This window comes from Pan paniscus, chromosome 9 (genome assembly GCF_029289425.2).
Source record: "Pan paniscus chromosome 9, NHGRI_mPanPan1-v2.0_pri, whole genome shotgun sequence".
Classification (NCBI taxonomy): Eukaryota; Metazoa; Chordata; class Mammalia; order Primates; family Hominidae; genus Pan; species Pan paniscus.
The window spans coordinates 74265895-74293531 of record NC_073258.2 but is presented as its reverse complement, the minus strand read 5'-3'; the positions used below and the strand labels follow the sequence as shown (position 1 = coordinate 74293531).

Below are 27637 nucleotides of genomic sequence, written 5' to 3'. Positions count from 1 at the left end.
GGTTCTACCTTTACCCTTTGCTGTCCCCCTGCCCAGCTAGCTTGGGCAAATTCATCCTCAATGGTGACTGCCAGGCCCCACTTCAGCTCAGGTCCACACTCATCCAGCCCCAGGCCATGTGTGCATCCAGGCTGTGGGCCTTCCCAGGTTCATGTCTGAGCCTGAACTCACCACCTTGCTCCAGTTGTGCTTCTCCCCTGGGCCCCACCTATCCGAGGCCAGGAGCCCAGACATCATCTTGGGCTTCCCCACCTTGCCCCCCACAACCAACCAGTTACCACGCCTGGCCTGACCAGTCCACCTCCTGAGTGTCTGTCCCCAGCACTCCCTTCCTGTAACCTCTATCCTTGCCTGATCTCAATGGCCTTGACCTCCTCTTCTGCCACCCACCTTCCCAGCTGTCAGACAGACTTCATGAAGCATGAATCAGGCCACACACCTCCCCTGCTCAAAGCCCTTCGCTGATCATCCACGGACCCTGGCAGAATCTACTGCCTCCAACTGGTGTTCTAGGCCCCCACAGTGTGGCCTCTGCCGACTCCGACAGCATAGCTATAGGACCAGCGCGTTGTGCTCTGTGCTGGCCACGTAGACCTCCGAGTGTGCCAGGCCTCACTTGGCTTTGCAATGTGCTATTCCTGTTGCTGAGAAGACAGGTCATGGTGGAAGTGAGCACCTCCTCCAGGAAACCTCCCTGACCCCACGCTTAGCAGGTGCCCCTCGATGTTTCTAGAGTGCCCGTATACTCCACTATGTACTCAGCAGGGTGGTGAGCTCCTGTGGCAGGGGCTGGGCTCTCTTATTCATCCCTGTGTCTCCTGTACCTGGAACAGGGCCTGCACACAGCAGGTGCTCAATACTGAACTCTATTCAACTCATACTTCCCAGTCAGTGAATACAATGGAGGGGGCACATCAGAGGGAGTTCACGGATCTAAGTTCAGGGTCAGGGTTGCCAGGGGGACGTGGAAGAACAGCAGGGTAGGGACGCCCGCCCTGGGGTGGCCTGGCCCCTCTGCATTCTCTCTTGCCCAGGAGAAGCCTTCCTCCTTCTCTGGAATGGCCATGCTGGGGGTTCTTCATGGAAAGGCGACGGGTGCCAGGGACACGGTTCTCTGGCCTCAGTCCCTTGTCCATGAAAGGGGTTTGCTCACACCCATCTGACAGCCTCCTAGGCTCAGAAAGGCCATTCTCAGGGCAGTGGGCCCCGAGCCCCACCTGCATCAGGGTGCGCAGCGACTCCACATACGACTGCTCTGTGTCCAGCAGGGTCATGGCCACGTGCTTCCGCATGTCCTGTGGGGACAGGAGCAGAGGGTGAACAGGGGTCTTTTTCCCCCCAGACCCCATCACCTGTAGCCACGTGGTGCCCAGAGAACCCGCCCACACCCTCTCCCTGCCCTCCTGGCCCTTTCCTCCTGCCGCCCAGGGCTCCCGGCTGTTCCCCCGAGGCCCCCAGGCCCTCCACTCTACCAGGTCTTTGCTCAGCTGCTCCCCCTGCCCCCAACTTACACCTCAAACACGTGGCCTTGCACAGTTAGGCACTCACTCCTCCGCCCCTGCCCCATCCACCCACTTCTTGGCTCCTCTGCCAGGCTATTGAAAAAGGGTCTTTAAAAAAATCAATAACCTTTCACATTTGCAAAGAACAATGCCTCCAGGCCAGCACCCACTCCAGCTGCCATCTCTGAAGACCCCACCTTCAGGCTCAGCGCTATGGGGACATGCCCACCTGGCTGGGCTGCCCACCATCCCTAAGAGTAGACACTATCACCCTGCTACAGAGGAAGACACTGTGGACCAGAGAGGGGAAGTCAGTGCTGAAGGTCACACAGCTGGGCAGTATCAGGGTTCAAGCCAGTCTCAGACAAGGCTGGATCCCAATTCTGTCATTTAAAAACATTAACTATGCCCTCCTATGCGCCAGGAACTGTTCTAAGCATGACATATTATTCAATAATCCTGGCCACCCTGTGAGGTACATGTTATTATTGTCTTCATGTTAGGGAGGGGAAAAAGGAAACCCAGACACCGATGCCTCCATCCTATGGATCTGATGACCTGAATTACTGAGTCCCCAAGGGGTCACACAGCCTCTGCACCCACACCCCCAGGCACAGGGTGCTCATCCCTGTCTGGGACGCCTTGCGTTCAGCCCCTGGGACTGAACTTACCTGCTGCTCCTCTCCACCAGTCCCTACACCTCTCCCCCCAAAATCCCCACCTCCAGGAAGCCTTACCAGATAGTACCAGCCCCAACAACTTCCCTTCTCTGGCAGAGACTCCACTCCAAGCCCTAGACCCCTAGACTCCACTCCTGACCCCTCTAAGGCCCTAGAGTGATCCTGGGCAAGGCCCCTAACTCCTCTAGGCTCCAGATCTCTGGGTTATTCTCCTCTCTCCCCTCCCCTCCCAGGTCTCGGCTTGGCCTGAGCATCTGTGGACCGTATCTCGGGTTCCTGCCATCAAGGCTTACTGGTTCGAGCAGGTGCTGTGCAGATGGCAATGCCAGGGTGTCCATGTCTGTGGCATCCCTCCAGCCTCCACCTCTAGTCCTTCAGGGTAGGAACTCAACCAGTGGGGCTGTCCTGGTCACTGCTATGCCCAGGGCTCATGTTTTAGTGGACCTGAGCCCAGGCCTGTCCTGCCTGACCCAGCCACTGCTCCCCCTCTGCTTGTGGCACACCCACTTCAGATCCCTTGCCCTCTGACCAAGGACTCAGGGGCAAGGCCTGTCCCCACAGTGTCCTATAATGAAGCACACTCAGAAAAGTGAGCTCCCATGCTAGGAACTCAGTGGTGGGGGTGTGAAGGACACCCCTTGGGGCAGGGAGGAAGGGGGGCTGGCTCTCCCCATCCTTGCCAGCCCACCATTGCCAGCCCTGGGCTCTGACGGGTGGGAAGGTACCTCAGGGCCTCCGGAAACAGCAGACCAGAGCCTCGGAGCCTCTGGAGACAAGCAGACCATCTATCCTCGGTACTCTTGTGACCTCTAAAAAACCAGGGCAGCTTCCAGAAGGAGGCAGTGCGAGCAAGGCTCACTGTAGGATGGAGACTTGGGAGAGCGTGGAGGGCCAGGAAGGCCTCCCGAGGACAGGCCCAGATGCCTAATCCTGCCCTACCCCACGCCAGGGACATCTCAGCACCCCACAGACATGGTCTTGCTTCAGCCTCACACTCAGCTCTGTGACACAGGTGTTGCCATTTCCACTGCACAGGTGAGGGGTCATGTCAGAGAGGTGACATGACTTGTCCAAGATCACACAGCCTGTGAGTGGCAAAGCAAGGACCAGGGTCTCTTCAGCCACCTCATGACTCTCAGGGCCCCAGCCCCTGGAGTTCTCGCCCAGACTGACTGGGCAGCCACGGGCCACAGGTCCCCAGCACTGCCCTTACTGGCTGTGTGACTGTGGTGTCACCTAATGGCCCTGTTTCCACATTCTCTTCCATGAAATGGAGCTAATAACCCCTCCCTCCCATCACCGTGAAGGCAAAGGTGGCAGTGAGCAGAGCAGCTCTGTCCACACGCAGCAGGTCACCAGTGTCCACCCTTTCTCCCCCTCAGTGAGACGGCGTGGGGAGCTCCCTGACAGCAGGGCCAGGCCAGGCGTGGCCCTGGGCCCCTCAGCCACACTCCCCCGCCCACACAACGGCCCGTCAGGCCCAGCGGGCACCACAATGGTCATGGTCAGGAAGGCTTCCTGAGAGGCAGGGCTGGCGCTGTGCCTGATGCCGGGAGGCTGGGGTGACACGGGGAGGCTGACGCTGCAATGCCCGCCTCCCAGCCTCCTCCCTGCGGCAGAGCACAGCGGCCTGTCACTCAGCTGTCAGGTAAAGACACAGAAAACAAGGCCAGCTCCCTGTCACTGCGCGAGCAGCCCTCTACACGTGCCCAGACACGGGTGTAGTGTGCGGGGGTTGCGGGGGTGGACAGGGGAGGCAGGAGGCAGACAGTGCAGCTGTCAGCCTGAACAGCAGGCCCACCTGTTCCGGGCGGAACAGCCCTTCAGACCCAGCCTCCCCACAGCACCCCTCATCCCTCACCAGCCCCATCCCCAGACCTTCGCTACACCGGGCACTGAGGTGGGCACTGGGGGATACAGCAGGAAGACAGAGGGGGCCACTCCTGGGATGACTGGGGCATCACAACCCAAAGACTGAAACCCTGATGGGCACAGTGTGAAGACAGACACGCACACAGAGACGCCATAAAGGCAAGCCGCCCCACACATTAATAAAAAACGCAACCAGGTCACGCAGCTGAGAACCAGGCCTGCCAGCTCAGACACTTGAGGCTGTGGAGAGACACATCATAGCACGGGGAGGGGACAGAATTACAGCCCCCACTGGGGCCGGGAGCATGGCACAGAGTCCAGGCCCAGAGACACACAAAGACAGGGAAACAGCCCCAAGACGCCTCCCCTCCCCTGCAGGGGTACACACACTGAGCGAGAACGGGGACGCTGCTGTTCCCACCGCAGCATGACTCCTCCAAGGGCCAGCAGGCCCAGCGGCAGGGAGAGGATGGCAGTGGGGGTGCAAAACTGACTCTACTTTCCAGCACACACATACACCAGGGCCACCTCAAGCCTAAGACGAGGGCTGGGAAAACCTCTCCTTCCTGAGCCTGTGGACCCAGGATAACACTGGCGACAGCCTCAGCTTCTACAGGCACTTCTGCAAGCAGAGTGCCACCAGGCCTTGACCCTCAGCGCCCTGCCAGCCACACCACCGCCTGCCAGGGTTCCTCACCCTCAATCTCCAGGTCTCCATCCCCGGTCACAGAGAGTCCCCGCGCCCCATGCCTCCCCTCCCCCCACCGTCTCCTGGGTTGGCTCCTGGGTCGGCTGAGTTCTAGGCCATGGCCCAGGTCCCTGGCTGCCCCTCCCCCTCCCCATACCTGGGCCTCCCCAGGCTCCTCGGCGTCAGTGCTGCTGCCCCCGGCAGGCTCCCCGGAGGTGGCGGCTGGGCCCATATCGCGCATGTCTTCCAGCGCGATGGTGAACTGGGCCAGGGTCTTCACTATCTGCAGCATGCGGCCGGCCAGCCGCTGGGGCGGGGGCGCCGGGGTGGCGGCGGGGCGGGGGGCGGGGGTCGGCGCGGAGTCAGGGGCCGCCTCCCACTCTCGCTCCCTAAGGGCTCAGCCCGGCCGCGGCGGCAGTCGCAGTGGCGGTCGCGGTGGTCAGTTCCAGCGTCGATCTGAGCGCTGCGGCCCGGCCGCCGGCGGCGCTGCTGCCTCCTCCGCGCTGGGAGTGCGCCCGGCGAGCCAGGCGCGCGCGGCGCCGTTGTGGGGAGGAGGGTCCCCGCCCTCTCCGCGCCGCCCCATCTCCCCCAGCACGCTCTGGGCTGCCCTCGCACCCGCCCCGTCCCCCACGCGGCAGCGTCCGCTCACGGACCCATCCCCCGCCCCAGGACACAAGTCGGCGCACACCCGTGGACAAAGGCGCCGACATGTACTTTCCGTCCGCACCTGTACCCAGCGCCGGCACACGCTGAACGCAGCTTCCCACCGAGGAGCCACGGAGCACGGGACACACACAGGGGCACGAAAAACCTACACGGAATAGGCCACGTTCATGGAAACCTGCCCTCAGGCCTGGACCCGTATGCACAAGGGGGTCAGGCCAAGTGCACCCACATCAACACAGTCCCTTACAGACCTGAACCTTGACACAAACGAACATGATCCATCGTTGCGCCCAGACAAGTGCTTCTGTGTTTACATAACTATTGCCAGCAGAAACAGGCACATATGTCCAGGTTCGGACATTTAGAGATGTGCACACATACACATCCCTGGTCTTCCACCCAAGGGAGGAGCTCTTGGGCCTGAAGGAGGGCAGCTATCACTCAAATCACCCACCTGGAATCATCCCTACCCCTGCCCCGATCCAGCTTGGCCTGTGTCCTATACCTGGGACCATCTTGGAGGGTTCCAGTCCTGTCCCTGTCCATCCGCCCCACCCCTAGACTGTGCTCCCACCCCTAGACTGTGCTCTCACCCCTAGACTGTGCTCCCATCCCTAGACTGTGCTCCCACCCCTAGACTGTGCTCCCACCCCTAGACTGTGCTCCCACCCCTAGACCGTGCTCCCGTACCTAGACTGTGCACCCCTAGACTGTCTCCAAGCAGGATCCTCATAACATGCTGCTTGAAAGCCCAGAGTGACAGCAGAACCTATCCTAGACTCAATCTGGACTGAGGGGTGGGGGCGAGCAACCTGCTTTTGCACCAGCTCCCACCCAGCAAGATGGGGGGGCTCTGAAGCACCCTGCAGCTGTGCCTCAGCCCTGGCCAACTTCATGCCTTTTAGTGTGCTGCACGCTGCCACGCTCACCAAGCCCCCAGCTGACTCCTTCTCCCAAACCTGCTTTCCCCTGAGTTTCCTGCACAGTGGACATCCTGACCCCATAGCTCAAGCCAGGCCCATCTGTCGACTCCTCTCATCTCTTTGCTTGATGTGCTCCAGCCACTTCCGTTTTAACTTCCAGAAACTGACCATGCCCTCTCCTGCCTCAGGGTCTTGGCCCATGCCTTTTCCCTCTCCTAGTAATGCTTTTTCTTTTCCTTTAAGACCAGTTTCGGGTGGGCACGGTAGCTCACGCCTGTAATCCCAGCACTTTGGGAGGCTGAGGCGGGCAGATCACCTGAGGTTGGGAGTTCGAGACCAGCCTGACCAATATGGAGAAACCCCATCTCTATTAAAAAAAAAAAAAATACAAAATTAGCCAGGTGTGGTGGCGCATGCCTGTAATCCCAGCTACTCGGGAGGCTGAGGCAGGAGAATAGCTTGAACCCGGGAGGCGGAGGTTGAGGTGAGCTGAGGTTGCAGTGAGCTGAGGTCGCACCATTGCACTCCAGCCTGGGCAACAACAGCGAAACTCCATCTCAAAAAGAAAAAATACCAGTTTTAGTGCAAATGTCACCTCCTCAGGGAAGCCCTCCCTGATCCTCAGATTAGGTCATGTGCATCTAATTTCTGCTCTTAAAGGCTCTCAGTTTTCCTTACCTTAACCATGTATGGCAGTTCGTAAATATACATTTAAGCAATTACTAGATTGAGGCCCATCTCCTCCCAGGAGACTATATGCTTCCTGAGGGCAGCGTCCTTGTCCCTTTTGTAAGCCAGGGCACTTATAAGGAAGGCTGGCTTAATAAACAAGCCCCCAATAGCTCTTCCTCCTCCCTTCTCCCCACATGCCCAGCAGTTACTGACTGAGAGGCAGACCAGCCTGAATAGCTCTCTGCCTCTTACCCTCCCAACTGGATGGATTGCGGGCTTCCCTGCGGATGGAGCCTGCTCCTCCTCTTCCTCCTCCCAGGGCTGGGCATGCAGTGGGTCTGGAACAGCCAGACCGATTGACTGAGTGGTGGCTTGAAAGGGAGGATGGACAGGCCTGTGATCCAGTCCAGACATCCAGGTCCCACAGCACATGCAGAGTGGTGGTCTGAAGGCCCCATCCCTGGCTCATTGCTTGGTCACTGAGGATACTTAACCCACATCTGGCTTTCTCTCAGGGCACCTCGTCCCCCATCTGACCCTCTCAAGCTACACAACCCTGGGCATCAGCTTCCTCTGAGTGGCTGAGAGGCAGTGTGTGGCTCAGGATTTAGAGAGGTGCATCCATTCCCTCACTAGTTCCAGTGGGATGGGGCCCTGCAGAGATCAGTCCACCCTTGTTGGCCTCCAGGAGCTCCCAGACAACACAGGACTTTTTCTCATAGGGCTCATAGGGCTCAGCAGAGGGAGTGACTGCTGCTTCAGGGGAAAGTATTCAGGGAGGGCTTCCTGGAGGAGGCATGGCAAGAACAAGGTCCTGAGGTCGAGAGATCCACAGGCATATGTGTGCCCAGAAGACAGAGTTCACTGAAAGGCCCTGCCCCCAAGAAGGGGGCGGGAGTTGGTGCCAAAGGCACTGCTTGCTGCTGCTGCTTCATTAAGGATGACTAATTAGATCCAAGCCTATTGTCTTGGCAATGGAGTGGGGCTGGTGGTTCGGGGAGTTGAAAGGAAGCAAAGAGAAGGAACAGGAGCACACGGGTTGGTCACTGAGGCAGGGTTTCCAGGGAGGGCCCCATAACAGCACAGGCATCAGAGCCCTTCAGGATGAGGTCAGTTGGGGTGGGGGCTGAGGGCACCAGGTGGGCCACGGTACCCCTATGCAGGTTGGTTCTGCTATTGTTCCTCTGAGCTCCTGTTCTGAGTGCTGATTTTATTTCCTTTGGGGTATGTGCAGTTGTATAGAATGAGTGTGGCTCAGAAGAGTTTTTGTAAGTATACAGGGTGCTTGGTGAAGGCCTACCCAGTCCTCCTCTCCATACCCCACACCCCACCATAAACACCTCTTCTCCCATGAAAGAGCCACACTCTCACCTGCTCTTTAGTCAGAGAAGGCAAGACAGAGGGGGGGAAAAAGGGCTCTGCTCTACAAGAGTACTACCCCACTCCAGGAGGGGCAGGCTGGGGGTCCCAAGTCTGTGGGACCACCTTTCTACCAGCCCTGGGGAGCACCTAACCCTCCCTACTTCTGCCCAATCTGCTGACAACTTCCCCATCTCTGAGGGAATCCCAATACCCTGACTACCCGCCTCTGGACACACCACCCAGTCTGAGCCCACCCATACCTCCTGCATCTGGGCACTGTCCACCTGGGGGCCACCTGGTCCTCCAGCTGGTGCTGGACCAAATGGGACCAATGATGAGAAAGGCTAGACACAGGGATGAACAAACAAATGGACAGATAACCGGTAATGGCTGAATAAATGAAAGGATGAAAGGATGGAATCATGATAAATGAATAAATAATAAATTAATGGATGAACAGATCAATGACAGTCATGAATACATGAATGAATCCACAGATACATGGTTTAATGGATGAGTAATCAATTGCATTTTTATTTTATTCATTAGTTGATTAGTTCAATAAATACTTATAGAGCACCTATTAGATGCCAAGCACTGTGCTGGGGATTTAAAGGTAAGGAAAGAGGTCTGTGCCCTACTGGGCACCACAGTCTACACAGGAAGACAGGAACTGAGAAAGAAATGGCAAGCATGATGCAGGTGGTGAAGGAGAAATGCCGGTTCTGGGGCAGCAGGCCTTATCAGGCTCCTGGGAGTGGAGGCACAACCCTATTAAATCTTTGTCAAGAGAGTGCCTGGGCCCCAGAGCTGCCCAAACTGGAACACTAGGAACCCCATAATTTCAGAATTGCCACACCACTAATGCTGTTTGGACAATTCTCAGGGGCCAGGCACCCTACCATCACTTTACACGTCCTGGCTCCTTTAATCCCCACAGCAGCCCCACATCAAGAACTCTATTATTATTACTCTCCCTTCTTACAAACTAGGAAACTGAGGCTCAGAGAGGTCACCTGACTGGTAAGAGGTAGAACCCAGTTCTACCAGCCACCTCCAGGGCCCAGGCTCCTAAACCCCACCCTCTCCCCAGTGGGGAGAGCCCCACTCCACCTCCCCTGGCCTGGTGCACACAGCTGGGCTCCCCCAACCCCCACCTCCCTGGTGCAGTGGTTGCCTTTCTTCAGCCTCCTTTGTTCCAAGATAGTGACATGAACAGATTCTCCTGAAGGTTTAGGTGGTAAACAAACTGCCATCCACAGGCAATACTAGAGTCAAAGAAGATCCTCTTCCCTGGGAACTCGGCCCTGGCGAATGGCCCAGACAGACTGTCTGATGCTCCTGACCCCACCAAAGTCCACAAGCATAGGGTTGGTACGGGATGTTCCCAACCTAATGGGCTATCCATTTCCCTGACAGCCGCTGCCTTCCTCAGGTGCTCAGTTCATCAAGGAGATGAAAGTTCCAAAAGAGGGACTTTTTGGTGTAGAGAGATTAAGAAGGCAGGCCCTGGAGCCAGAAAGCTCAATCCCAAATCCTGGCTTGGCCACTTACTGGGGAAGTGACCTTGGGCAGGACACTTCACTTCTTGGGGCCTCAGTCTCTCCATCTGTTCCTGCTTGAGGACTCTGTCTTCTTCCCATCCCCCTATCTTCTCTCCTCTCCTCCCTTCCCCCTGCCTTCCCTGGTCAGGTCCTGTTTCCTAGAGACCCTCTCTTCTGGAAAGAGGAGCCTCTCAAGGCTCCACAGAGTTCCCAGGCCTCTGAGGCAGCTAGAAGGGAAGTGTCCAAGCCACAGGGCTCCCTGGGGACTGGCTGCTCAGGGTGGGCTCCATAATTCTGGGGAATGTGCTTTGGGAATGGGAAGGAGAGCTCCTTAGAGCCTCAGGATCTTCCTGCTATGGGGACAGTGCCCTGCTTAGGTGGGTGCGTGTATGCACCTGGGGTGGGATTATGAGTGACACGACCTGTGTCCTCTCTGTGTGGACTCCTCTGTGTGTCTGTGTACACTCCTGTTGGGGTCTTCTATGGACATGTGACTACACAACTGGTGAGGGTGATGGTCCATAGGGTTCAATGGCAGAGACTGAAAGTGAAGGTGTCACTTCAATAATAATAAAAAATAGCTGGGTGCGGTAGTTCACGCCTGTAATCCCAGCACTTTGGGAGGCTGAGGCAGGAGGATCACTTGATCCCAGGAGTTCGAGACCAGCCTGCGCAACATAGGGAGACCTCATCTCTACAAAAAATACTAAAAATAGCCAGACCTGGTGGCACACACCTGTGGTCCCAGCTACTCAGGAGGCTGAAGTAGGAGGATCACTTGAGCTCTGGGATGTCAAGGCTACAATGAGCTGTTTTCCTCATAATCATCTTCAGGTAGACTGTATGTTTTGAAGATAGCTATCATCTCACATGCTTTTTTTTTTTTTTTTCTTGAGACAGGGTCTCACTCTGTCACCCAGGCTGGAGTGTAGTGGCGTGACAGCTCACTGCAACCTCAAACTCCTGGGCTCAAGCGATCCTCCTGTCTCAGCATCCTGAGTGGTGGGGGTACACCACCATGCCCAGCTAATTTAAAAATATTTTTTAGAGATTAAGTCTTGCTATGTTACCCAGCCTAGTCTTGCACTCCTGGGATCAAGCAATCTTCCTGCCTCGGCCTCCCAAAGTGCTGGGATTATAGGCGCGAGCCACTGCGCCTGGCCCACATGCTCTTCTTACAATGTGGTATTGACTGTTCCCACAGAGAGACGAGGTCCAGGTCCCCTCCCTTTGAAGCTGGGTAAAGCTTTGTGACTGCCTTGACCACACAGCACAGCAGAAATGATACTATGTGACATCCAAAGCTAGGTCATAAAAATGCCATGTGCTTCCATCTTGCTCTCTTGGCTTGCTCATTCTTGAAACCCAGCCTCCACGTTGTGGGGAAGCCCAGGCCACATGCAGGGGCCATGTGTAGGTATGCCAGCTGACAGGCCAGATGAGGTCCAGCCAAATGCCAGCATTAATCACCAATTTGTGAGTGAGGATGCCTTCAAGGTAATTCCAGCCCAGCACTATCCGACCACACTGCATGACTCTCAGTGAGAAGTGCCTAGCTGAGGAAACTGAGGATCAGGGAGGTGGAGGAGCCATGGTCACACAGGCAGTGAGTGGAAGAGATGGAATGTGAACCCAGGGTCCTTCATATGCTGACAGGAGAAATGAAGGAAGGGGATGATTTCTGCACAGGCTAGATTTCATCTATTGCCCCAGAGGGGTCCAGCTGGGACTCCAACCTCACCACTCCTTCCAGAAACTGTCCCTGCTGGCTGAAAGGAGGATGGAGGTGGTAGCCCTCATTCCTTATGCTGGGACTCAGGCCCGACTTCTAGCTGCTGAACCTTGCTGGTGCACTCTTAGCCCAGAAGGGACCCCCCTACCCACTGCACTCCCAGCCCCCTCCTGGACCTCTGGGAATGAGGTGTGCTCACTGTATCTTTTGTGGGAGCTCATGTCTACAGCTGGCTAATGTTTAGTGAGGCACTGTTTCTCATGTATTATCTCATTTAGTCCTCACACCAGTCCTCTGAGTTACGTATTCCTGTTACGGCCATTTTACAGATGAGGAAACAAAGGCTCCAGGAAGCAAAGCAACTTGCCTGAGGTTATGAAGTCAGGATGTGGCAAAGCTGGGATTTGACCCCAAGTAACTGGCATATCAGAGAAGCTGAGTGACCTCACCAGGGTCACAGAGCGCCTTAACAAGAAGTCAAGCCAAGCCCAGAGCACCTTGAATGAGAAGGTGGGAGGCTGTATTCTCTTCAATGGATGGCTGGGAGTTAGATGGAAATAGGATGGTCTCAATGTCTGCTCCCTGCTTTCCACAACCAGAAGATCCATAAGAGCAGAGACCAGGTCTCTTGACATACAGTAGGTGCACAATACTTATCTATTGACTGTCTTGCTTTGCAACTTTAGCCAAATTCCTCTCCACTCTGGGATTCAGTTTCCCCCTCTGTAAACAAATGGGGGAGGAGGAAAGGTGCAGATGGATTCTAAATTCCCCACCAGGCTTCCTGGCAGCAGAGGTGGTGGGGGTGAGGTCATGCTCAGAGGTGGAGGATGGAAAGCTTGACCTTCCTTCCCGATTTCAGGCTTCAGGATTAAGCCTATGGCTCCAGTGAGGAAGCTGAAGCCCCAAGAACTGCACTTCCACCAGACGCCCACAGGTGGCAGCAGAGGCCCACATGGCAGGGGCTGTGGTGCATGTGGTTTGAATTTAACTCGTGGTTTTTTTTTTTTTTTAATGTGGGTTTTTTCCCTTTCTTTCTTCTCTGAGATCCGCCCCCCTCCCTCCCAATTTCAAGAAGATAACAGCTGGACCTTCCAGGCTGGGAAGGAAAAGTTTCTCATTATGGATAATAGCGGGAAGCAGGAGGTGGGGCTTGAGAGGTAGATGGATAGACAGACCCCCAACAGATGTGAAAAACATCTTAGGAGCTCAGAAGCTTTGAATGCAATCATCCTCTCAGCCCAAGAGGCTGGGACTGTCACCCCCATTTTACAGGCAGAGAAACCAGAACCCAGATCTTCTGGGTCCCACATCTGAGTCTGGGCGGGGGAGGTTGCCCTGCCCTTGGCAGTCAAGAAGGACCCCACTGGTAATCCCATGAGGCCTTAGGGTAGGTAGGACTTGCTAAATCTGGCAACTCCTGCTTTAGGGCTCCCAGGAAATGCACCCACCTTCCCCTATGCACACTTCTGCCTACATACTGGCCTGGCCTGTGGTCCCAGCCCTGGCTTAAAACCTATGAATGAGATGACCTCCAGGGGCCCTCCTCTCCCAGCTCTAAAAGTTATTTCATTCAAAATGTCTAAACCTGGCTCAGCACCAGACCAGTGCTCAGGGAATCAGGCCCTGTGGCCCAGGACCACCACCGTTCAGCCTCTGATTCCTGACCTGCACAGAGCACTGGAAAGCAGGGATCCCTTCCCTATCCTCCACCCAGTTCCCCAGCCTGCAGGGGGGCTGGGATCGTGGGAACGGAAGTTATCCAGGGTCTGTTTCCAGACCCTCTTGTTCCCTCCCTCCCTCAGACCCAGGAGCGGGGGGAAGGGCTACAGTCATGTGTTGTCGGTGGGATGGGGTGTCCTGCCTCTGGTGCAGAAGATGACTCACTGGGCTGTGGGCCAGGCACCCTGGGAAAGGCCAGGTCAGCCTCAGCCAGAGCCCCAAGGAGCTGAGGCAGGAAGGAGGGGGCCAGAGCCTGCCTCGGCTGAAGATAAATCCTGGGGGCTCTTGAAGCCCCACAGCCAAAAGAGGCTGTCTTCCCCACTTACCATAGTGCCAGAAATTCTATTCATGCCACCAGAGACCTAGGGAAGCCTGAAGTGCAATCAGCCCCCAGCAGCCTACGTGTGTGACCTCCCAGCCTCTCCTCTAGCCAGGCTGGTCTCTTCACCACTGTCCAACCCCAGTCTCCTCCCCACCTCTCCACCTTTGTGTAGACTGCTCCTCTGCCTGGGCTGCCCTCCTTGCTCTTGGCCCTGTTTAAACGCCATCTAACTTTTATGCTCTGCCTCTTCCCGGAAGTTTCTTTTAAGTTCTCCACCCTCCCTGACCTATCCCTGCTATAGATCAGGGCACTGACCAAACTGCCTGGTGCTAATTCCCCAATCAGCAGCCTCCTTTTTGGCATATTGAAAGACCTACTATATGTCAGGCTTGCACTCAGGCAAGCTGCCCAGGTACTAAGGGACATATAACAAAGTCTGTGAGCTCCAAAAGGGAGGGTGCACTTCTGCCTTGTTCCAGCAGCTTCCATGCCTACAACAGAGGCTGGCCCACAGTAAGTGCTCAGTTCACATTTGTGAATTTGTGGATGAATGAAAGCAAGTATCAGTGTAATTAATGTGCACTGATTAGTTTAGAATGTCCATGTTCAATCCTCTCTTGAAGGAGGGAGGCAGAGAAGGGACCATTTCTATGCATTTGATATATGGGCACAGAGGCTCAAAGAGGAAATGTCTCATGACCCCCAGGGTGGCAGACAGTCAGCTGAGCTAGAACCAGACCAGACCAGGCCTCTGGAGCTCTCCCACTGTAGCTTGTCCAGAGAGGCCCAACCAGCTGGGTTGCACTGTGGCCCCTACCTCCCCTACTCCCACCCTGTTCCAGGACCCAGGTGACACTCTGAGGGGAGAGTAAATTCTACCCATCAGTCGGTCACTCCAGCCCTGACCCTGGGGACCCTGGCATAACCCAGAGCCGAGGGAAGCCCCCTCCCATCACACCAGGCAAGCATAGGGTGGTCAGGATGTCCAGGGGCAGTGACCATGCCCGTTCAATTATCCCTCCACCCTAGCCTCTGGAAGAAGTGGTCTCTGCCTCTGGCTGACCAACAGCAGCTTGGGCTTTTAGGCCTTACTGAATTTATCCACCAATGGTGACCAGCCCTAATGCCGAAATCTTTGAAATGCTATGGAGAAGTATTTGGGTGTAACATCAAATGAAAGAAGCAAGAAGCATACATTCTGCACCATCTCAGTGTTATTTAAAATACACACACACACACACACACACACACACACACACACACGTGGAGAAAAAGCCTGGAGGGAAATATACCAGAACATTAACAGTGGGCAGGGGCCCTGGACAAAGATGGGTAGAGGGGTAGAGCCAGAGACCACTCTCCACTGATGGCTTCCCGACCTCCAGGAAGACCACATCTGTGCCTCGGTTTCCCCATCTATAAAGTAGAGAATATAGAGGGCTTACTTCCCACAGTGCCCAGAACAAAGCATGAGTTCAACAAATATTGGCTGTTATGAATAACCAGAATCTCAGAGGGCAGGTCCCCTCAGGGGTCAGTGGTTGGCTTAAGCACCCTCCTCCCATGGCAGGCCTCCCTGGCAGCCCTCGCTGGCATATCCGCAGGGCTGAGGAGCTCCCCCTCCCATGGGGCCATGGTAGCTCCTTTCACTATGGGCATGTCTGCTTGAGAAAAAGCCAAGCTGGGCTGGACCCCTCAGTCTCTGGGTGGCCTTAGAAATGGACAGCAGTCACCTCAGGAAGAAATTTCCTCCACCTCCTATTCAAAAATCCTTTGGGCTCTGATGCTTCTGTGGGGTGATTCTCCAGGTGAGAGTTGGGAGAGGTTTTCCGGGTGGCTCTCTTGTCCCCAGCCCAGGTGACCACCTCTATCCCTCTCTCTCTCCGGGACAACAGAGTAGCATTTGTTGGCAGCACTTTGTGCCTTTTCCATTTTCTCCTTTGGAAAACAAATGAGAAGCCAGCTGAGTCTGACCTCCTCCCCCCGCACCCCCCTACCCCCCCTCGCCCAACCCTCCAGGCCCCCAGGGGCGGGAGGCCCTTTCTGCCTCCTCCCTGGACAACAGGACTGGTGGAGAACCCCAGAGGAGGGGCCCTGTGAACTGGCTGTTGCCATGGCAATGACAGCCCTGGAATTTGACCACTGGGGCCCAGGAGTGGGGGTGGGGAGGTGGTATAGGCTACGCTGGGGCCAGGGAGGAAGGCCCAGGAAAGCCAAGAAGAGCAATGCAGGGCAGGGGTCCAGGGTCCCCTCCATGGCCTCAGTTTCCCCATCTGTAAAAGAGGGAGAGAGAGGCATGGGCCTTAAGATCTCTCTACCTCTAATCCAAATCAAGACATGGGTAAGGGCTAGGGGTATGGGACACAGCCAGGACAAGGCCAGTGCTCCCTTTGATGGATAGGGACCCCAGGGAACAGGGACTCAATCCAAGGTCACACAGCAAGTCCAGGGTAGTGGCAGGACTAGGTTCTGGGGGATGTGGTCTGTCCACTCTGGCTTCTCTATTTTTCTAAAGGAGAGGACAAGGGTGCCTGCCTCACGGTAGGGAGAAGAGGATCCCCAAGAATGGTAATAGCTGGGCCCACAGTGCTGAGACAGCAGGTAATGTGCCCACCCCTAGAAACCCCTGGCCTTCCTGGATCCAGAGGGCTGGCAGAGGGCCTGCCCCCACCCCCACCTGCTGTGCAGGCTGCAGTGGGTATTTTTAAATGGGTGCCTGCCCCTCTCCTCCTTCCTGCCTGCCCACTCCAGGAACACAGTGAATTCTGCTGCCAGCCTTCCATCTTCTTGGGCCAAGCCTGAGTGGGCACTAGCTCCACGGTCTTACTCTCTGCCTCCACCTCCAGGACAGCCAGGGCGATGTCCAGGGCCTCTTCCAGCTATGATACTCTAGGCCCAGAGAGGGGATGGGGCTTGCCCAAAGTCACACAGTACAGACAAGGAATTTGGGAATGTTATGCCACCTTCCAGTGCCCAGCAAGTTATCTGGTGCCACTCCAGGCCCTTCTGTTCATCCCTCTGCCCCTGCCCCTCCACAGCCACAGCCTTGATCCCCTCAGCTAACCTTCACACCCACCCTAGAAAGATTCTGACCGAGTCATTCCTCACCTTAAAACCAACCATCCAGAAAAAAAAGAGTTGCAGCCATAACTCATACTACACACCAGGATAAATTCCAAACTGATCAAGGAATTAAATGTAAAATAAAACAAGAAAACTGAAAATACCAGAGAAAAAATATGAGAGAATTGCTTTATAATCTTGGAGTGGGAAAGGCCTTTCTAACTATGACTCCAAATCCAGAAGCAATAAAATAAAAGCTTGATAAAGTAGAACACATAAGAACAAAACCTTCTGCATAGTAAAAATATAAACAAAGTCAAAAGTCAAGTGACAAATCAGGAAAAAAATATTTGCAACTCATATGCCAGACAAAGAACTAACTTCCCTAGTATTTAAAAGGTTCCTAGAAACTGATAAAAACAAAAGGCCAACAACCCAACAGAAAAATAGACAAAGGATATGAAGCATTCACAGAAACGGGAATCCATATGTCTCTTGGAGATAGAAAAAGATGCTCAACCTTACTCATTATAAGATAAATACAAATTAAAATACACTGAGACCTATCAGATTGGGAAAATATCCAAAGGTCTGAGTTGGTGAGATTGTGGGGAAATGGGCCTCTAACCTACTGCTGATGGCAGACCCCCATGGACAGCAGCAAAATGAGAATCACATTTACCCTGTATCCTAGCACTCCTAAGAAATGACCTACAAACAAGCTTGTTCACTGCAGCACTGTTTGTAACAGCAAAAGACTAAAAAAACCTAAATACCTGTTAATATGTGGTTGCATACAGTTTGGTATTCTGCAAAATGGGACACCATGCAGTACAAAAAAGAATATGAGGCCAGATGCGGTGGCTCACGCCTGTAATCCCAGCACTTTGGGAGGCTGAGGCAGGCGGATCGCCTGAAGTCAGGAGTTTGAGGCCAGCAAGGCCAACATGGTGAACTCCCATCTCTACTAAAAATACAAAAATTAGCTGGGCGTGGTGGTGCACACCTGTAATCCAAGCTACTCGGGAGGCTGAGGCACAAGAACTGCTTGAAACTGGGAGGCAGAGGATGCAGTGAGCTGAGATCGCACCACTGCACTCCAGCCTGGGTGACAGAATGAGACTCTGTCTCAGAAAAAAAAAAAAAAAAAAACCCAAAATACAAAACAAACAAACAAACAAACAAACATATATATATATATATATATATATATATATATGAAAGCTCTCAAAGTACTGAAAAGGCAAGACCTGCAAATGACATTAAGTGTAACGAGCAACGGGCAGAGCGGTGTGCTACCATTTGTGTGCAGGAAGGGAACAGATGATGAATTTGCTGGTGTTTGCAGATAAAAGGATTCACAAAGACACTACTAGCTGGGTGGCCTGGGGTCAGGCAGGGTAGGAAATAGGCAGCCAGGTGGGAAGGAGACTTTTTATCCTTTTGGATTTTTCCTAACCATGTGAATATATCATCTATTCAAAATATTAAATATATAAATTTAATTTAAAAAATTCACCTTGCAATCGGGCCCCTGCTGCCCACTCCAGCCTCACGTCTCATCTCTGAACAGCCTTTGCACCCCTCTTCTTCCTTCTCCATCCTGCCTCTCTAGGATCCCTCCACGACTCTCTCTCCTAGACCTTCTGGGCTCCCCTGGCCTCGGAGTATCTCTGCCCCAGCCCGGACCCTGCCCTGGTGACACAGGCCTGATGTTCCTGTCTGTCTGTGCCTCCTCATAGCTGGGGCACCGCCTGTGTTCCCAGCCTACATACAGAGGACGAGGTTCCCATTGAATGAAGACTGCACCAGAGAACAGGGGGCACTGCCTTGGAGCCCCAAGTTTGGAGCCTTTGTCTTTGCTTTCCCTCTTCTGTTTCCACATTGGTCTCCTCTGGGACAGTTCCAGTCTCACATGTGGTGTTCCTCCAGGAAGCCCTCCCTGCCCAAATCACATTCAGACTGGGGTAGAACTGTCCAATTCCTCCTTCAAGCCAAACGCTCAACCCCTGCCTTGGGTAGAGCGACCTCAGGGCTGGGCTTTGAGCTTCAAAGTGAGTCCCCAGCCTGGAGGAAGGTCCTGGGGTCAGAAGTCACTGGGTGACTGTGGCAACCCTGCCCCTCTCTGGGCCCCCATCTGTACGGCAAGGAACACAGACCAGCTGCTCCAGAGTCAGCGATGGGCAACTTTAAAGCAGGGTGGGGATTTCTGCTAGCAAAACTCCGGCAGAGCCCCCAGCCTGCAGAGTCCCATCCCTCCTGCATAGCCCCACTCTTTTCCTTTGGACAGCTGCCCGTGGGGAACTCCAAGCCTCCCTCAGGGAGCTCAGCTCATCCCCCTACCAAAGAGGATTATCTGGGCTACTCTCAGTGACCCCATCCTCTTCTCTCCATCCCTGGGGCTCTTTCTCAGCCAGCTAGGTCACTTCCCTCCCTCCCTTCCAACTTGTTTTACGGCTTCCCACTGATCCCCAGTGGTCTGTGGTCCAGCCCAGCCACCACAGACATAATCACATCAAATTCTCACCATAACCCTATAATAGGTGCCATCATCATCATCCCCATTTTACAGGTACATAAACTGAGCCACAGAGGGGCTAAATACTAACACGTGAGTACTCAGCTTTTACAATGAATAATTACCCAGGACTATCCACAAAACTAAGAGGAAGAGCAGGATTTGAAGCAAAGCCATCTGGCTTCAGTCTGTTCTAACCATTACACTAACCCAGCTGGATGTAAGATCAAGTACTGGTCCCCTGAGAATCTCAATGACCTGGCCCTTGCTGACTCACCAGCATCAAACTTCCCCACCTTTACCACGGTCTGGCTGCATCATGTTCTGGCCACAGTAGTTCCTCCAACCCATCGCATTCTTACACCCTGGGCCCTTTGCACATGCTGGTCTCTCTGCCAGGTGTGGCTTCCTATGTCTATGTTTGGCAACTTCCTACTCATTCTACATTTTTCATGGCCAAAGAAGTGGGAGCTTAGGCTGTATGGTGGGCCAGGCAGGCTGGTCTACTAAGCGGGGCAAGGCCTAGGTCCTGAAGGGCCTCAGACCTGCCAGCCTCAGAGCTCAGTCTTTCTCCTGCCAACACTTGTTCATACTCTTCCTTTTACACACTCCAAATTCTGGGGAATTCCTTCCTGATTCTAACCTAATTCACTCATCCTACAGGAGTCGGGACGATTCCTGGACCTCTAGAGAATGTGCTCCTGCCTGTCCACTGTCAGTGTGACTGAGCTGGGCTGAGACAGGGTGCACATTCTGGGAGCGTAGCTGGTTGCCAACTCCTACCTCCCTCAAAGGGCCTGTGTCCTTCCAGGTGGCAGCAGGGGGCAGGCAGGATTTTCCCACCACTCCAACAGTTTGTCCTCCTGATCAAGTGGGGCCCAGCCAGCTCCAGGCCCCGGGTGGGAGGTGCTGCCTGCTCATAGGGGCACCAAGGATGGGTGGTATGCTCCATCATCCTGGCTGTGTCTGGAGACCTGGCCCCCAACAGAGTTTACCCCTGCCCAGGGAGCCTGGCTGGTTGCCCTTCTGAGCCTGCAGAGACACTGAAGGGAGAGGCTTGTCTCACTCTAACGCCTCCCATCAGGGAGGGCTTCCCTCTGCCCACAACAGAGATTTCCTGACTGAGTCCTAAAAGCTCCATGGAAATACATGGCGTGACATGTGGTCCAGGGGGCAGACATGACCCTACTTTCACTTAAATCAGTGAGATCGGCCTGCTTTATACTTCTGTGTCAAGATTCCTCTAGAAGAAAAGGTTCCACTATTTTTATTTTTATTCATTTATTTATTTTTTAATTTTTTGAGACGGAGTTTCACTCTTGGTTGCCCAGGTTGGAGTGCAATGTGCGATCTCGGTGCACTGCAACCTCTACCTCCTGGGTTCAAGCGATTCTCCTGCCTCAGCCTCCCGAGTAGCTGGAATTACAGGCATATGCCACCAGGCCCAGCTAATTTTTGTATTTCTAGTAGAGATGTAGTTTTACCATGTTGACCAGGCTGGTCTTGAACTCCTGACCTCAGGTGATCCGCCCTCCTTGGCCTCCCAACCTCGGCCTCCCAAAGTGCTGGGATTACAGCCGTGAGCTTGGAAATTACCACTCTGGGATCAAGTCCAGGCTTTTAGGCCTGGCCTTTAGGAACCCCCGGGGCCCACCTGACCTCTCCAGAACCAGGGAGCTTTCATGGTACCCCAGACACACCAAGGCTTCTCCATCACAGGCCTCTACCTTTGCAGTTCTCTCTGCCTGAAGGGCCTTGGCTCATTTCTGCCTGTCAAGGTCTGGCTATAGTCCTTCAAGATTCCAGCCACTGCCCTAAGTTAGCCTTCCCTGCCCTCACCCTTCTTGGCCTCCTTTGACCCCCAGTTCTCAGATGGGGCTTCTTGGGTCAGGAACCCCTTCTCCTTCACCCTGCGGCCCCCATGCTAACCCTGCACATACAGGCACCAGTGGGCCACAGTGCAACTGAATTTTAAAGGTTCCCCTGGGTTCCCCCAACCCGCCACTCAGAGCTTATTTCAGAGTTAATTATCCAAGACTAGTTAGAAAAGTTAGAAGCAGCTGTGCAGTCAGGGCTCAGTCAATCCACCAATGACAGTGAACACCCCGGTTCTCAGTCAAATGGCTGGGCTGTCCCCATGGGAGCAAGGTCTGCTCCCAGGCAGGAAGTGGCCTAGGCCCTCTCCCCACTCACCAGGCTCTGGCATCCACTGCCCAGCCCCGCCCCTTGCTGGACACTCAGAGGGTGGTATAGGAGCAAATTGCTCTGTTCACATCTCTCCAGATGGATAATGCCTGTTTATGTTACTTGTTGACATCTGGCTGCCCCAATCTACTCCAACTTTGCTGTCATCAAAGCTTGCTCCAGGGAAGGTCTCAGGCTCGGTCCTCACTCCTGATATCTGCACAGATGTCTTTGTGGGTATGGAAATCTGCCGGGGATTGAAAAGTGAGAAAGTGAGAGAGAGAGAGAGAGAGAGAGAGAGAGAGAGAGAGAGAGAGTGTGTGTGTGTGTGTACAATGCCTATATGCTATACTCCTCAAGCTTTGCCTGTGTTGAGATAGGCGGGGGTTTGCTGTCAGCTTACCCCACAGTGTGGGAACTGTTGGTTTCAGTGTGCTCCCCTCCAGCCCGCAGGCTCCAGCAGGGCTCCTCTCTACATCTCCAGCCCAAGCACAGGGCCCAGCCCTGGAACGAAATTTCTTCCCCAGCACCCACAGCCCAGGCCTGGCCACACAGGTAGCGACCTGATGACTGAGGCCCAAGAGTTCAACTCATGGGACAGGACTCAGGGCTAGGGGCCCAGAGGGAGACAGGGCAGGAGGCTGGGGGTGGGGGAGGTTTGGGCTGGCTGCGGGTCTGGGCCTCTCTGGGCTCTTTGTCCAAATATGGAAGGTTTTTTTTGTCTCCATTTGAGTCATGCCGGCCATGGCCCAAGAGATCTGCTTTCCAGATACTGCAAACGGGACTGCACTGCACTGCCTGGCCTGCCTGTCTCCCCTTCCCCTGCCCGTGGCCCATCTCTCCACCTTCCCAAACTCCTGGGCTGAGTTCTCTCCGCCAGCAGAAAGCCCAGCACCCACCTCAGCTGCTTTCCAGCACCAAGAGAAGGGTCCCTGGGCCCATAAAGGGAGGAAACACTCATTCCTTCTGTGCCTGTCACCTCCTCCCACTCCCCAAGGGCCTCTCAAGTGCAACTGAGCCATTCAACTAATATTTACTGAGCAACTACTATGTGCTGGTTCCTGGGACTCAGACCATTGACTGCGAATCCAGTAGGATCACTATGTCCAAAGCAAAATCCACCCTTTCTTTCTGTGCCCACCTTGGTGATGGCACTGCCCCCAACTCGCAGTCCTGAAAGCCAGGGGCCTAAGCACGGGTTCTAGAGCCAGACCATCTGGGTCTGAACTCCAACCCAGTGAGACTATCCTGGTTTGAATACCACCTCTCTCTTTCTGGGCTCTGTGATCTGAGCTAAGCACCCTCACCTTCTCTGGGCCTGTGTCTGCTTCCCATCCCACCCCCAATCAGTGCCGACTCGGGACAGCACCCTTTGCCCATCTGCCAGCTTCCACCTGCCTGGTCCCCAGGACAGCAGCAACGCAGGGCTAGGCATAGGCATGGGTGGTAAGGGGAGCTGAGAGGAGCCTGGGCGCTCCCCCAGGGCAGGGCTCAGCTGTCCTCCTCCTGCCTCCCCTACATTATTTATTTAATAAATGTGTACCCAGGCTCCACCTCGTGCCAGGAACAGGAGGGCTTGGCATGGGTGGATCCACCTGACCAGAATCAAGCATTGGGTCACAGGGCAAACTGGGGGCTCCCACCCACATCTCCACACCCCAGAGCCTTAGAGGTCTGTTACCTCCAAAGCAGAGAGGAGCTGCAATCACTGTGTATCCTGGGACAGAGGCGGTTCCTGACACCTGGGCTGGGGTTCCTGACACCTGGGCTGGGAAGCTGAGGGGGACTCTGCCCTACATGGCCATTTTCCTAAGACCAGTCCCTGGCCAGGGGTCTCTGTCTGGCTCTCTAAAGGGAGGCAAGGTGACACAGATGGTCAGAGGAGATGAGAGACGGGAAGAGGAGCAAGACCCGGGGAGGAGAACAGGGAGAAGAACAGAGGACAGGAGGAGAGAAGAAAGCAGGGAGCCTCCATGAGAGGAAGGCCTGGTGCGAGTGGCTGGAACAAAGACGCAGATGCCCAGGGGACCAGCAGAGACCCTCCACTGCCCAGGCACCGTGTCCAGGTGATGAGATGGGGCAGGCCGGGCCCGCCCTTCTCCTATTCCTCCACCAGCCTTGGGGCCAGGCCCGGGACTATTTTTAGCTGGGGCTGAATTTAGCCATTCCCTCGGAAATTCCTCACCCGCCCCAGGCAACGCCCCCGCTGGCCTTGGGGAGAAGCCTGGAAGTGGCGGGTCCAGGCCAGAGGGGAGGAGGGGCCCAGGAGCGGCAGGAGCTGGGAGGGCGCTCAGGCATCTGATAGGGAAACAGGCTTTCCGCTCAGGCCCCCAGTGTGAGGCACTCCTCTCCCTAAAGCGCGGCTCTCCTCTTCTTCAGGAAGGCCTCCAGGGCTGCGGGGCCACAGAATAGCACTGGTCTCAGGATCTAGGGTACAAATATCACAAGGTTCTTTGTCTCTGACTACAGGACCCACCACGAGGGCTGCTGGCAAGGATGCCTGCCTGTGGACCTACCAGTCCCTCTCCCTCAGTTCCCAAAAGCCTGCATATTCTAGAGCTCTGCTGGACTCTGGAGGACTCCCACTTCACAGATGGGGAAACCAAGGCAGAGGGACTTGTCTTAGGTTAGAGCCAGCAAGGCAGCCCAAGCCTGCTCTTTCATTCCCTTCCATGCTCCCTCCATCAGGCCTCTCCCAGGAGGGCCAGACTGCAGGTGTGGCCTGGAGCTCTGGGGCTCTTCAGGGACCCCCCCGAGAGGCAGGGCACTTCCACTGGAGAAGAGGGTTTGAGGTCAGACAGGAGGCTTGCTGGGCACAGAGGCAGGGCTCACAGCCACCTCACTCTTTCAGAATGCAGAGGAAATTTCTGCCTAGACAAGAAGTGAGTCCCGCTCCCCCAACCCTGTTTCTGATATAACCCCTGAACCTAAATTCGAATTCCCAGATTCTGCCTCCAAATTGTCTTCCCAGTCAGTTCTCCCCTCGCCAGCTCCACATCCTCTGCTACCTAAGCTCAGGCTACTCATGTTCCCGCACCCTCATGTCAGATCATCACCTCACAACCAGAGGATACTGTGATGTGCAAAGCTGGCAGTGCTCCCAGCCCTTCCTCTCCCAGAAAGGGAGAGGGGAGCTGGCAGAGGGGAGCCCCTCTGCTCAGGCCGTTTAACTCGGCACTTGAGGCTTTCAACCTGGTTCCTGCCCACACAGAGCCTCTCCCCAGGTGCTCTGGTCAAACTGAGACCTCCCTGCCCCTCTTGGCCTCAGACACATACAGGGGCTTCCCTTTCCTGCCCTTGCTCAGACAAGTTCCCTAAAATGCCAGGTGAACCACGTCACTGCACTTCTCAAGAACTCTCAGTGACCTCTTACAGTGTGAGGCTGGAGCAATGGTGAGATGCATGGGGGGGATTTCTGGCTGTAGTCCACTACTGTGTGGCCTTGGGCAAGGCCCCTTGCTGGGCCTCAGTTTCCCCATCTGAATGATGCAGGGGTGAGGAAGGCTAGAAAACATGGCTGGTTTCTAAGGGTCTTTCCAGGTAGACAGTTCTGGCATTAAAGGCCCTGGCCCTTTTCTTCCTCCTCCTGCCCTTCTGCCCTGCCAAGAAGTTGGACATCTCATCACCAGGCCCCATCCCAGGGAGACACGGAAAGACGGGGGATACCAAGAAACCCAGAGTGAGACCTCAGTGATTCAGGCAGCTAAGAAAGATGGAGCTATCGGGACCTTTATTGGGGGAAGGCGTCCCTCCCCATCTATCCACCCCTTCCCTTCCACATCTGCTCCTTAACCTCCAGTGCCCTGTCCTGGGAAAGGACTGAATGTTTGTCCAGGAGGTTGGGGAGTGGGGTCCCAGCAGTCCCTGGAGGCCCGGCTGTGGGGCTGGCTGGCAGCCAGGAACTCTGCCTCCCCCCTTCCTGCGCCACAGCGCTGTGCGGGAGCAGGGCCTGCTCACCCCCTGGGAACCAATAAACAGGAAACAGACACCAACCTTGTGCTTGCTCCCTCGGCCGGCCCCTCCATCACACTGCCCCCACTGCCTTCCCACTGGCCCCCAACCTGCTGCACCTCTCCAGACCCCAGAGTCTCAGGATCACAGGATGTCAGAACCAAGAAGTCACAATCTCAAAATCACAAATAAAATCAAGAGGTCTGGACTCTTGGAAAAGAACCCAAAATCCTTCATCTTGAAATCACAGGATTCTAGACTCTGAGAATGACAATCTCAAAAGCATACACTAAGTGGCCACATTTCTGAGAGCTGTCTGGAGCCAGCGCCTAGGGCTGAGCACTCCACAAGCATTCTCTCTTTGGCCCTCATAATAACGCCTTAGTGCCCCCATTTTACAGAGCAGGAAACTAAGGCTCAGAGTTGGGATCCAATGACTTGTTAATATCACCCGGCAAGGGGTCAGAGTCAGTTGTGATTTTAACCCTTATCAGTCTGAACCCAAAGCCCACCAGGCACACAGACACTCAGACTCCCTGAGCCCCACCTCACAGGCCGCTTCCAGTGAGGGGCAGCTTTGATGCAGAGAGGGCTTTGCCTCTGCTCTCCTCCCCGTGTGGGCTGAGCTATCCTGGACATGTCCCAGGGTGGGGCTGGTGGTAACATAAGTAGAAGAAGAGCTGGTGAGTGGAGCAAGGACAGTGGGCATGTGGCTCAGCCTCCAGCCCCGGTTTCTCCCTCCTCCCCACCTCCAGAGAACCAGGCTCGGAGCCACTGACTATGTGGGTACTGTAGCCAGGCCCCAACCTGCCTTCCTGTCTAGAGCTTTGTCTTCTGCTTCACGGCTGGAAAGAGGTGCCCAGCAGCCAAGAATCTTAGAATCATAAAACCTTAGCATCTCAGTTCATGAAGGGAGGAGGTAACATTTCTTGAGCACTTACTGTGTGTCAAGCTCTCTTGGCATGCTTTCACTTAATCTCAGCAGTAGGCTGGGTGCGGTGGCTCACGTCCGTCATCCCAGCACTTTGGGAGGCCAAGGCGGGAAGATTACTTGAGCTCAGGAGTTCAAGACCAGCCTGGGCAACATAGTGAGACTTTGCCTCTACTAAAAGTAAAAAAAAATTAGCCAGGCATGATGGCGCACGCCTGTGGTCCCAGCTCATTGGGAAGTTGAGGTGGGAAGGATTGCTTGAGTCCAGGGAGTCAAGGCTGCAGTGAGCCATGATTGACCCACTGCACCCTAGCCTGGTTGACAGAGTGAGACCCTGCCTCAAAAAAAAAAAAAAAATCATCATCATCTTTTTTTTTTTTTTTTTTTTGAGACAGAGTCTCTGTCACTCAGGCTGGAGTGTGGAGTGCAGTAGTGCAATCTCGGCTCACTGCAACCTCCGCCTCCCAGGTTCAAGCAATTCTCTTGCCTCAGCCTCCTGAGTAGCTAGGACTATGCCCTGCTAATTTTTTTTTTTTTTTTTAGTGGAGACAGGGTTTCACCATATTGGCCAGGCTGAATCTTGAACTCCTGACCTTGTGATCCGCCCGCCTCGGCCTCTCAAAGTGCTGGGATTACAGGCATGAGCCACAGCGCCTGGCCGAAAAACAAAATAATCTTAACAATAATCCTCTGTGGAGTGAGGGGACACTGCCCCCATCGAGTAGGTAAGTGCTTGCCTGGGTCTGAAAGCCAGCGTGCGGGGAGACGGCATTCTGGACAGCACCCTTTACCCTCCACATGCCACCTCCCTAAAGCCTCCCTAGGCCTCTCAGGGATGAAGGGACCTGACGGTTCCTCTGGTCAGACACCACCAATGCCACCAATTCCCACATGGAGCTCCCAGAACATGGGGTGAGCGAGTTTCTTTCCTTCTGCCGCTGGGCTGTCAGTTCTGCCCTCAGATGGGGCAGCCTGGCAGAGACGTGACTCCCACCCCTTCCCTAGGTGCCCACCTTCCCTCCTTGCCCTGGATTTAAACTCTCCTATCAACTGCCCTTCTTGGGAGCGGCCTCATCCCACTTCTAGTCAGCAAAACTATGGCCTGCCACCTCTGGAAGCCAGGCCTGGCCCCAGGAACACATTGGCACTTCTGCCCCTGCCCCACCAGGCCTGGGCTCTGCCTGCCTCTGGACCTCACCCACCTCAGGAGGCTAGGATCCTTGGTGAAAGCTCCTGGCAAGGAGGGATGGTGTCCAAGTTTTCCCCATGTGTCCCCACTGCCCAACACGGAGCTCAATGATTGAC

The 27637-nt window shown here is 54.9% G+C and overlaps 1 protein-coding gene across 1 annotated transcript in view; it reads right to left on the bottom strand.

Annotated features, from left to right (window-relative positions):
• Positions 1 to 27637, bottom strand: part of ARHGEF17 (Rho guanine nucleotide exchange factor 17) — a 63262-nt gene that overhangs the window by 20910 nt on the left and 14715 nt on the right. Inside the window, exon 2 of the mRNA XM_003815655.6 lies at positions 1218 to 1295. Within this exon, the coding sequence (XP_003815703.3) occupies positions 1218 to 1295 (78 nt within the window). The remainder of the gene's footprint in view (positions 1 to 1217; positions 1296 to 27637) is intronic.